Source organism: Antechinus flavipes, chromosome 3 (assembly GCF_016432865.1).
Source record: "Antechinus flavipes isolate AdamAnt ecotype Samford, QLD, Australia chromosome 3, AdamAnt_v2, whole genome shotgun sequence".
In the NCBI taxonomy this organism is placed as follows: Eukaryota; Metazoa; Chordata; class Mammalia; order Dasyuromorphia; family Dasyuridae; genus Antechinus; species Antechinus flavipes.
This window is the reverse complement of record NC_067400.1, coordinates 605,417,316-605,429,767: the sequence shown is the minus strand read 5'-3', so window position 1 is coordinate 605,429,767 and position 12,452 is coordinate 605,417,316. Positions and strand designations below refer to the sequence as shown.

Here is a 12,452-nt window from a genome sequence, read left to right as displayed (position 1 = left end):
ATTATGTGTCAAAGGTGGGTTGTTGGCGTTGTTGTTAAGCCATCATCAATCATGTCCGATTCTTCAGGCCCCGTATGGAGTTTTCTTGCCAGAAAATCTGGAGTAGTTTGCCATTTTTTTTTCTCCAGCTTGTTTTACAGATGAAGAAACTGAGGCAAACTGTGTGAGATACCTTGTTCAAGATCACTTTCTTAGAGAGTGAGTGTCTGAGGCTGGATTTGAACTCAGTGAGATGACTGAAAGCCCCATAGACTATCCACTTTGACACCTAGCTGCCCCCCCTTGAAGATGGGACTTGTACCAATTCTTCCTGGCTTTGAAACCAGTTCTCCATCTCTTCAATTCCATTATCTTCATCATCATCATCATCGTTCTCCCTCGCTTACCCTTTCTTCCTCTTTTCTTCCTCTCCTTCCTCCTTCTTCTCTTCCTTTTCTTTTTTCTTTCCCTTTCTCCCTTCCTTCATTCTTTCTTTCTCCTTTCTCCTTTCCTTTTAAAAATCCCTCCCTCGCCCTACCCATCTGCAGTCATTCTCATCTCACTCCCTCGGACCGACATGGAGCCAGCAGGATCAGTGTCTTCATTCTAAGTGCTAGGAAGGGCCAGGGGCCCCAAGACCTTTAGCCCAGATCAGCCTTGCCACCAGTGACCTTCCCTCAGACCTGCAGTGGGTGGCTTCCTTTTTTATCTGCCTTCCCCATCCCATTTGCTGCCCTTTGAAAGTGGCTCCCCATTTCCTGGAGCTGTTCTTTAAAGATGTCTCTGATTATTCCAAGGTCCTTCTGAAAGTCCTTCCGTTATAGCTCATTGCTATTCACTGTTTGCTCTGGCTTATTAGCTTTTGGAGCTTAGTGCTGTATTATTTTTGACTGCTCCACAATAAATTCCACTAGCCATTTGTCAGTCAATTCACAAAGCAAATCCCAGCTGCCAGAAAAGTCAGACTTCCCGGCAGCCCCTCTGTTCACTGCTCCCCTAAATTTTAAGTCAGCATCTATGCCTGGGTCATTTATTTAGATTAAAACCAGGAGAGATGTAGTATCTGGGCCTTTGGAGGCCAAATTTAATGCAGGCTCCCTCTTCTTGCCCTCTCTTGACCCCAGACGCTTGAGATAGAGTGCCTTTCACAAGCCCCTCTGTTTCCCATTTTTATTTTAACAAGTCTGTGATCCACTTCTCGTGTCTGACCCTGGATCCTCATAGTTTATAGTTTAAGCAGGAGACAGCATTTTTCAATCAAGAAAATAAGGAGGGAAAGAAAGAATGAAGGAAGGAAGGAAGGAAGGAAAGAAAAAAGGAAGGAAGGAAGGAAGAAAGGAAGGAAGGAAGGAAGGAAGGAAAGAAAGAGAGAGGGAAGAAAGGAAAGAGAGGAAGAATGAAGGAGAGAGGGAAGGGGGAAGGAAGAAAGGAAGGAAGAAGAGAGGAATAGAAGGAAGGAAAGAAAAAGTGAAGAAGGAAGGAAAGAAGAAAGGAAGGAAGGTAAGAAGGTAGGTAGGAAGGAAGGAAGGTAGGAAAGTAGGAAGGAAGGAAGGGAGGAAAGAAGGAAGGAAGGAAAGAAAAAAACAAACCTGTCTGTGGAATTTGTGAAACTAGAATGACATGGAATCTCCATCAGAAACCTCAGCAGAAATTTGAAGAGAAAACAAAACCTCGTTTCTCTGCAGTGGAGTAGATGTATTGCTTCTAGAGGCAGAGGAATGGACAAAATGACCTCAGGGTCAAAATGACTCCCCAGTATAAATCACACCTCCCCCTTTCAGTCAGTCTTCTGTGAGTCTCCAAACCTTCTAGATTTTACTGAGCAACATTCAGAGGGGGGAACATGGAAACTATAAGCATCTCAGAAGGGTGTTTCATAAAGCTCTCCCTGTTTTTTCCCCAAATAATGGGCTTATGTTGCCGAGATCAAATCCTAGGCACAGCTGTAACACATCTGGAAGGTGCGTGCATGTGGCACCTAATAGCCTCAGACTTCAGCCACCCCTCCCTCCCTGCCAAAGGGAATTCTTGCTGTCTTAGGGAAAACACCCAACAGAATTGCTGATGGGCTGAGCAGAGAGCCCCCAGATTGGTGGATGCTTTCCAGGGGCCTTCGAGGACCACACTTCCTCAAGGGATCCACAGAGTCCCTGAACCAGAGTTGGGTCTATCGGACACAGCCACGGAAGAACCCAGCCCATGTCCTAAGAGGGTCTGGATTCTGCAGGGGTCTTGGTGGCAGGGAGCAGTAGACTCTGGTTCCAGTTTGACTTCTGAGGCTCCCTGCCTGTGTCAGCCTGAGCTAGTCATTAATCCTCTTATTGCTAAGCCACATCAAATCACCAAGCATTTATTCGGTGCCTACCACTTAGTCCCTAAGCTAAGGCAGGTAACTGTATCCTGCATCAATGGAGGGATTGTCCCAGGGACGGAACCTCCCTGGCATCCAAGAGCCCTTACTGTCCCTTGCCCCATCTAGACAACCAGTACCAAAAAGTGCCTTTCCTACCTCCACAACATTCTCTGATATATCCCTTCTCTTCTCTCCCCTCCCACAGCCACTAGCCTCCTTCTGACCTCTCACCTGGACTCTTACAAATAGCCTCCCAATTGTCCTCCCTGCCTCCAGGCTCTCCACTGTCCATATATTTTCCACATGCTGCCAACGTTACTTTACTAAGGCAGAGATCTGACCATGTCATTTCTGTACTCAAAGGCTCTCTCTCTGAGCTTTCAGATCAAATATAAACTGCTGTTTGGCTTGTAAAGACCTCCACAGCCTGACCTCTACCTTACTTTCCAACCTTATTATGTGGTATACACCTTCCTGTATTCTATGGTCCAGTCAACCCACCCCCTCCCCACAGTAGTCCAGCTTCCATTCCCCTGCCTCCCATTGGCCGCCTAGAACGGAATCCCTTTTCTGCCCAATGGGATCTCTCTTCCTCTAAGAACACTCAGCTCCAGAACCATGTTCTGCTTGGAGCCTCTCCTGATCCCCTCTAGCCCAGCTACTGTCCTCTCTCCCCAAATGCCTTGGGTCTATTTGTATTTCTGCTGCCACACTTACCTATGCACCTCTCAGAGAATGTATAAGACACAGTCTGTGTCCTCTTACAGAAGGTGAGCCCTTGAAGGGAGGGACTGTTTCATTCTTTGTCCTTGAATCCCCAACACCCAGCCCAGCGCCTGGCACATGGTGATTGCTTAATAAATGCTTGTTGCTTGATTGTTAGACATTTCCCCACATTCTTGAAATCCCCCCAAACAAAAAAAATCACTTATTCTGTCAGCATTTTTCAACCGAGAAAATAAGCAGGGAAAGAAAGAAGGAAGGAAGGAAGGGTTATTGTTTACACTATCTCTCTTGTTTCTCCTTGCCTCCTATCTACTTGTTTGTCTATAAATATCTGTTTATTCATCCCCATCTGTCTATCTGCCTTTTCATCCATCCAGCTATCCAGCTATTTATTTGTCTATCCATCTATTATCTATCTACTCAATTAACTATTCATTTATCTACATATCTATCCCTATTTATCTGTCTACCTATCTCTCTAGCCTTTATCTACCTCTCTATCCATCTAGCCTCTATCTATCCACTTATCTCTCTATCCATTAATCTTACCTCTATCTATCTACCTATCTATCTTTCCTCTATCTATCCACCTATCTCTTAATCTATCTATCCTCTATCTACCTCTCTATATACTTTATCTACCCATCTCTCTCTCCATCTATCTAGTCTTTATCTATCTATCTCTCCTCTATCTATCCACCTATCTCTCTCCATCTATCTAGTCTCTATCTATCTACTACCTATTTATCTGCCAAGATCTCTGGCCCTCAGCTTTCCCTTCTGAAAAATGGGGTAAACAGTTCTTGTGTGTCTTACATGGCAAAGGCAATGAGACTATACACTGCTAACTGTTCATAAAAAGCCTCGAGAGCAAAAGAAGGATTAATGTTCAATCCGATGCCATCATCCGTGGAAGTTGCCAATTGTCATCGGATGAGAACTAGTCCCAGGAAGCCTCCGTCTTTGTTTGGCAGTGGTTTCAGATCCTGCCACTCGTGTACTATGTGGGCCTCCTTACCTCCCTGGGCTCCCGTTTCCCCATCTATAAAATGAAAGGCTGGATGGCCACTTAGGTCCCTTCTAGATTGACCCTCCTCAGGCAGCCGAGGAATCCGTATCCTAACAGCCAGCCCATTTTCTGGATTCTCTGGATTTCTCAGCTCTAGAAGTGGTCCCTTAGCAGTGGATCTCTAAGGTTCCTCCCAGCTCTCCAACCTCCTGAGTTTCTGAGCCCTCTCGGAGAGTCAGCAAGAGCGCTTCAGCCTATACCTTTTGCATGGCTCTCCGCTGCCCTCTTCAGGCCTTCTGCGGCACTACAATGATTTCCAGGCTCTTCAGAAGGACCCTAACTCTGAGTCCCAGCCAGACTGGGGGAGCCGTGGGCCTTCACTCCGTGCACAGGCTGACAGAAGCAGGTCTGGAGATCCAAGAGGAGAGGCCATAATAGCCGAGCATTTGGTTGGGATCACTCAGCAACAGACGGTAGAAAATACCATTCATTGCTCATTCACTTCTCACAACTCTGGGAGATAGGTACAGTTATTCTCTCCATTTTACAGATGAGTAAACTGAGGCAAACAGAGGTTAAGACTAGAATCCCATAGCTAGGAAGTATCTGAGCTGGATTTTGACCAAGATATCCCTGACTCCATGTCCAAGGCTCTACCCACTGAGCCACCTGGATGTTTCCCCCTTGTATGGTACCCTACAAAATGCTTTCCCATTCATTGGATAAGTGTAATAACTGGATGCTTCTGGAGTCCCTTCCCCCTGAGTTTTTGGAGCTTGGGCTGCAGGGTCTGCCCGCCCTCATGGAGTCTGCCGTTTAATGAGGGTATTTATTCTCTTCCCCTCCACTCATGGGTCTTGGGTTGTCTTGCAGGTGTAAATACTGCGACCGGTCATTCAGCATTTCCTCCAATCTCCAGCGGCATGTGAGAAATATCCACAACAAGGAGAAGCCTTTTAAATGTCACCTGTGTAATCGGTGTTTTGGACAACAGACCAACTTGGACAGACACCTGAAGAAGCATGAACACGAGAACGTTCCAGGTAGACCCACTATTGGGCCATCTCCTCTCATTGTTGAGTCACGTCTCACTCTCTGTGACCTCATTTGGGGTTTTCTGGGCCAAGACCCAGGAGTTGTTTGCCATTTCCTTCTCCGACTCATTCTTACAGATGGGGAAACTGAGGTAAGCAGGGTTAAGTGAGTCACCCAAGGTCATACAGCTACTAAATGTCTGAGGTCTTCCTGACTCCCAGCCTAGCACATTATTCACGTAGCTACCTAGAACAAGGGTTAGCCCGCAGGACAAACCCAGCCCTGTACCTGTTTTTGTATGACCTGAGCCCTTGGAATGGAATATTTCTGGCCATTCTAAGTTCAAAAGACATACACAAAACAGGCAACCTAGTCTGCCTATACACTCAGAGCATCACAAGGAAAAAAAAAAGACAAATATGGAAAGAGGAAGAAAAAAGTTAGAGAGGAGAGGAGAAGGAAAGAGAGGAGGGAGAAACAAAATAAGTAGGCCTACTGTGTACCAGTCACTGAACTCCATTCTAGGGATGGAGGGAGACAAAAATAAAGTTGTCCCTGCTCCCAAGAACCTTGCATTCTGTCAAAGAGAATATATATATATATATATATATATATATATATATATATATATATATATATATATATATACACATATATATATACATATATATATATGTATATATATATATGCAAATCATAGTATATATATATAATTAAATATGAAATAGAGACTGAACCAATGATTTCATTGAAATAGGCAAATTCTCCCATGAAGAAATTCCCTCATTAATGCAGGTCATCACCTCCTCTGCAAATAATAATAATAGGGCTCTGTTGCCCCACTTCTAAAACTGTAGATCACAACCCCAAAAGAGGTCTTGTAACTGAATTGGGGGGTTGTGAAATTGTAATTTATTAGTAGTAAATGTTTGATTTGTATACCTATTACATCAAAATTTCTCAGGCAAAAGGTGTCACCAGTGGGAAAAGTTTTAAGAAATCCCGTTCTAGAGCAGTGTTTCTCAAACTTTTGTTCTTAATATCTTTATACTATTACAAATTATTGAGGATCTGTCCAAAGAGATTTTGTTTATGTGGGTTCTGTTTATAGGTGTTTACCATGTTAGAAATAAAAACTAATTTTGAATTTGTAGACCCTCTGAAAGGGTTTCAAAGACCCTCCGGCATTCTCTAGACTCAGGGGTCCTCAAACTATGGCCCGCTGGCTAGATGCGGCAGCTGAGGACAATTATCCCCCTCACCCAGGGCTATGAAGTTTCTTTATTTAAAGGCCCACAAAACAAAGTTTTTGTTTTTACTATAGTCCCTCCAACAATCTGAGGGACAGTGAACTGGCCCCCTATTTAAAAAGTTTGAGGACCCTGCATCTAGATATTGAGAACCACTGAGAACCACTGGTCTAGATCACTGAGGAATCAAATGATATGTTCAAGGTCACACACCCAGAATGGATCACAGTCAGAAATTGAATCCAGATCTCCAAAACTATCTCTCTCTCCCTAAATCACATTGCATCTTAGACAGTGAAAAAAACACTGGTTCTGGAATCAGAGGACCTGAGTTCTAGTCCTTCCATTCATTTATCTATGAGACAATGGAAAAGTCACTTTTCCTCTCAAACAGTGAGGCTCACACTGAGCCTCAGTTTCCTCATCTGTGAAATGAAGGGGTTGTCCTGAGTGGCCTCTAAGTTCCCTTTTCCCTCTAAATCTATGATCCTATGACATCCAAGATTAACAACTAGCAGATATTTAAGACTGTAGAACTAAAGACTATTGGTTTAAAAAAAAAAAAATACGAAATACATAATGAGTCCATTCAAAGTAAATGTAGGAACTGGAGAGGTCACAAAAAACATGGTGTCTTCATGTCAGAGATGGTCCTCGAGCTCAGCCAGGAATAGAGGGAAGTCGAGGCAAAGAGAAAAATGGCAAAGAGGGTGTGAGTAGATCGATCGCATAAGAATACTATTGTTCAGACCAGGAAAGTATTTTCATTAAATTAAAACATAAAATCTGAGATTTTTCCAAATATTCAGAAAGAAACACCCTAAGTTTGCGGTCAGCGCTGCTTCCACGCTTGGCCCCAGATTTGCTGGGCTGGGTCTTGGCTGATTCCGAACCTCCAGGACAGCCAGAGTAATGAAGGCTATTGTTCCTCACTGCTCTCCTTCTCCACCCATGATTCCTTCTCAGTGAGCCAGCACGCGGGAGTCATTACGAATCACCTTGGGACCAGCGCTTCCTCCCCCAACTCAGAATCAGACAACCATGCACTTTTAGATGAAAAAGAGGACTCATATTTCTCTGAAATCAGAAACTTTATTGCAAATAGCGAGCTGAACCAAGCATCAACTCTAATGGATAAAAGGTAAGAAATGGAATAACAGTTATTATCATATGAATGACCCGAAGGGCCCATTTCACATTGTACAAAACAATGCCAAGGGTGTATGTGTGTACGTACATGGATGCTTTACCCAGCACTGGCTAAGGTCCAAAAAAAAAAAAAAAACCCTATTTATTTGAATTGAGTTTCTGTTTGTTCTTCTGTGATGGAGAATATTAGTTTGGGGGTTTTATTTTGTTTTGTTTTTTAGTTTACGTATTATTATCTCTTTTATTAGCTCCTTAACATTCAAGGCTATATTTATTTTTGTATTTGTATCTCCAGCACTTGGTGCTTCTACTTATAAGTTTGCTTAATAACTATTTTTCATTCATTCATCTTTCATTGGTCATATTAATATAAAAAAAGGATTGACCCTGTTGGCATCCCTACTATGAAATTCAAACTTAGGCTCCAATTAATGAATGTTTTCATTTGCCCCCAGACATAATGACTTTAAGGAACCAGATTAAGCTAAAACAAGCAAATGATTAACATTAGCAAAAGTGCTATATAGACAGGGCATCAATTCAAGAATTTGCTAATTGTTCTTCTCGGCAGCAGAACGCTTTGCTCCGTCGCTGGCTGTGCTGATTCTGCGACTAGGGTTGTTAGCCATATGTTATGGTACTAGATGTGATTTCCTGCCATGTTGAGTGGCCATGGCAGTGAAGGTCAGTTACTGACCAGCTATCCAAGGTCCATCGCACGTTTCTCTACTACAAGGCAGCCTTGTTTCTGGCTATTTGGACCCCAACAGATCTATTGATTATCGTTTTATAAATCTTTGCTTAGCTTTGAGATTTGATTCCTAGTGTTTCTGTTTTAGATGAGGTTTTGTTTTTGTTTTCTAAAACAAATTGAGCAAACCAGAAATTTATTCCTTGCGTCTCCCCCCCCCACCAAAGCAGTATTGTTGTTTGATTTTTTTATAGTACATTAAATGCATCAAGGATGCATTTAATTAATTAGACAATTTAATTAATTAATTAATAGCATCTGCTGAGAGACCTCCCTTCACCCAGACAGGTAGCAGCCTGCCTGTGATTTAGTAGCTAAGCCTTAGAAAATCTTCTTAAGCTCCGAGAGATTCCGTAACTTCTTTCTTGGTCACCTGATTATTAAAAAATGAGTTTGGATCTTCATATCCCTAGTCCCGGCTCTCTCCCCACCACACACTCACACATCATCTGGACTTTCTTGAAGCCCTGTGCTATGAGGAAGCAGTTGCAATAAATTCTTTTCATTCCTCAACTCTTAAGTTTCTAGAACCCCCTTAATAATTATGTCAAGTCCATGTCTCATCAAGAAACCATAATTCACCATCCTGACCTGATGAAACCAGATATGAAGGAACCCAACAGCTGGGAAATCTCACTGGGTCTCCCGACACATTTTGCTGGATAACTCTCCAAAGGAAAGAGTTACCAGCAGACAAGTTAACTTTGTCATGTCTTTGTCCCTACTCTTCATTCACAATGGCTCCCTCACATTCAAGGAAGTTCAATTCAATCCCACAAACATTTTAAAGTACCTACTATGTGCCAGATACTGCTTGTCAACCAGTCATGAAACACCTACTATGTGCCAGGAACTGGACTAAGTACTGGAGCAATATTTGCCCTCAAGGAGCTTACATTCAGATGTATGCAGAGAAGTGAGTGAAACAAATGCAATTTTTTTTTTAATTCTTGAGGAGAAAAATTAAGAATGGGAACATTAGTTAAAGGGTCTTGAAGGAAGTATAGTACTTATGCTTCAAAGAGAACCCAGGCTCCAAGAGGTGAGGAGGAAAAGCATTCTAGACTTGAGGGACTGTCTATGAAAAGTACCAGGAACAAAAGATAGAACAATGGACAAGCCTGTTTATATGAAACATAGACTATGGAGAGAGACCAGGAAAGAAACATGGAAGCCCTAATAAGAGTTGTATTTTATCATGGCGTACATAAAGGAGCCATTGAAGCTTCCTGAGCAGTGGAATGACGTGGTTAAACATAAGCCACAAGAAATGCCTCGGTAAGCACCCTCCCCACCTTGGGAAAAATCAAATTTAAATTAAATTAAATCCAAAGTTTGAAATAGTTGGTCTTCCCATGTCATGGGATACCATTGCTTTTCCAGTTAAGTACTTGAATATTTTGAGTATCTTGGATTTCATCATTATGGATGCTTCCTCCTCTAACACCGAGAGCAACCCCTCAGCATTTTAGTAGATCATCATCATGAAGTGTTATAAACTTATATTGGAAAGATTTTATTCCCAATCCTGGTTTTGCCATTCAATACAATATGTAATCATGGTCATTTCATCTCTTTAGGACCCAGTTTTCTCACTTATTAAAAAAAAAAAAAAAGCATGATAAACCCTAACAATTCATTCCAGTTTAAATAGTATATAATTATATATTTTCATATATTATACATATATAATTATATATAGGCTACATGATTGCATCTTCTATAGAATTATATTATAAATATATAATGTGAATATGTTATTATAATATCTAGAATTTTAAGATTTTATAACTGACAAGTAATGAGACTACAAGATACTTGAGAATTTACTCATCTTTATGGCTCTCCAATAATAGAGCACATAGTAGGTGTTTTAAAATATCGATTGACTCGATTGAAATAATACCCAGTAGCAGGGGCAAAAACATGGATAATGTCACTATAAACCACCCGATCCAGACGGCTACCATAATCATTCTGGGAATCAGAAGTTCTGTGTTTATCCAGCTGATATCAACGTTAGCTGCTTGGATTATTAACATTATCCAGCTTTTATCCAGGAAACATGCTTTCTCCAAGTGATCAGAATCTTAGCTGTTTAAAAAATAAAAGACCAAAGTGTTGGCTAATTAATGCAGGAGGAAAAATAATTGACAAACCCATCAATTATCCTCTTGTTTGTTTAGTTAAGAGGTTGTGTCTCCATTATGTCCATGGGTGGTCATTAATAAAGATGAAACTGTTGAGATTTCAAAAGTGGGCTTGAATTTTATAGTCTTGCATTTCATCAGAAAGTCATTATCAGGCAGTGATTTCCTGTGGAAACACCTGTGATCAGGAGCACAACCTAATTTAAACTAACATTTAGCTTCAAGAATTGGAGTGTGCAGAGAAGGCTCATTCATTAACGGGCAAGTTTTGTTTTTTTTTTTTTCCCCTCTCTGCTGCAGACATTAGCCAGTGTTCGGTCTTGTGACATAAATCTGGGTGCACAAACAAACACAAGCTAGTATATGTGTACACACACACACACACACACACACACACTATCAAGTTTAACTGCAAAGAGCTGCTGCCACCATCACTCCCCCCTCCATGAAGCTCTCCATACTATTTCAATTATTTAACAGATGAATTGTCAGATAAGAGAGATTGAGGGGAAAACTCCGAACAAAAGATGCTTTCTTTTTCTCCCTGAGTTATTCCATCAGTGTGGGGTGTTCTCCACAGTGTGACGACTGAAACCCTCTCCCCCGACACGCTGTCAGAACAGAGGGCAGCCCAGAGCACTGAGTCCAGGGCCAAATTTCTCCTCTTATCCTCTGCTTGATGTTCTTAAGGAGCATTCTCTATCTTCTCCTGAGTCTCCAGCTGCATCTGCCGAATGGAACATTTTAAAATAGGGGTTCTAACCCTCAGGGTCCATGAACTTGTGCTATTAATATTCAATATTTCAATGGATTTGGTTTCCTTTGTAATCCTATATAGTTTTTTATGCATTTAAATATATTATTCTCAGAGGGAATTCAGAAGTTTCACCAGATTGTTACCAAAAAAAAAAATTAAGAATTCCTGTTTTAATCCTTTTTTTCCCCTCAGGTTCTAACTTTCTCTGTCTCTGTCTCTGTCTCTCTGTGTCTGTCTTTGTCTCTCTATCTCTATATATATCTTTCTGGTTGTGTATGTATCTCTCTGTGTCTCTGTCTTTTTGTGTGTGTCTCTCTGTGTCTCTGTCTCTCTGTGTGTCTCTCACACTTTCTCTCTGCCTGTCTGTGTGTATACCTGTCTGTCTCTCTCACTGTCTCTGTATCTCTCGGTGTATCTCTTTGTGTCTCTCTGTCTCTGTCTCTGTCTCATCTTTCCACTTCTCTGTCTCTCTGTGTGTATCTTTCTGTCTCCTTTCCGTCTGTCTCTGTTTCTTCACTCTCTTTTTGTCTTTCTTTATGTGTGTGTATATATATATATATTTATATACATACACATATATGTGAGTGTTTATATGTAAATATAAATATAAATGTATATAAATACACACATACATGTAGTGACTGAGACCCCTTACTCAAGCTGAGTATCAGATATAGTCATGCACAAGCAGGAACTGAGTCTTCAGTGTAGTTTTCAGGTTAAAGCTGTGAGCTACAGCAAAACAAACTTTCTGATGGTATTTCCTGGAGGAAATGAGGACTCTTTCAACTTTGACTGATGTAGGTTTAGAGAAAAAAAACAAAAATCCATCTAGCCCAAATGCAAGGACTCTTGCCCAGACTGGCTACGGAGAAGCGGAGGGCGAGTTTGTCCATCCTCTGGAGGAAAATCAATCACAATTCTCTAAAACAAACACACTCTTGATATGTTTAGACTGGGTGACAAAAGGCAGCCCTGAGGAGGAAGGCCTCTCCATTTTGTTTTGTTGGAGGTTTATTAAGGCTCCTTTTGCACAGGAAACTTGTTCCACTGAAGAATCAGGACATCCCATACTGCTCCATATCCTTGGCATCCTATTAAAAATATTCCTTCCTATTAAAAATAGTCCTTTACCTTTGACACTTTGAGGTTACTGAGTCCTTTATTTGACAGTCCTTTGAGGGAGACCAAGTTACTTTGAAACTCAGTCTAATGGACAGGTGATGACTATGTAAGAAATTTGGAAACATACCCAAGAGTAAAACTCAAGGCCAGATGTTTTACCCCCTGCCC

General features: G+C 41.6%; 1 protein-coding gene across 2 annotated transcripts in view; it reads left to right on the top strand.

Annotated features, from left to right (window-relative positions):
• PRDM16 (PR/SET domain 16) overlaps positions 1 to 7,632 on the top strand; it is a 32,008-nt gene extending 24,376 nt beyond the window's left edge. For both annotated transcript variants that reach the window (XM_051988748.1, XM_051988747.1), the window contains exons 5-6: positions 4,941 to 5,110; positions 7,319 to 7,632. In XM_051988748.1, coding sequence (XP_051844708.1) covers positions 4,941 to 5,110; positions 7,319 to 7,497 — 349 coding nt within the window. In that variant the 3' untranslated portion in view covers positions 7,498 to 7,632. The remainder of the gene's footprint in view (positions 1 to 4,940; positions 5,111 to 7,318) is intronic.
• The last annotated feature ends 4,820 nt before the right edge of the window (positions 7,633 to 12,452 follow it).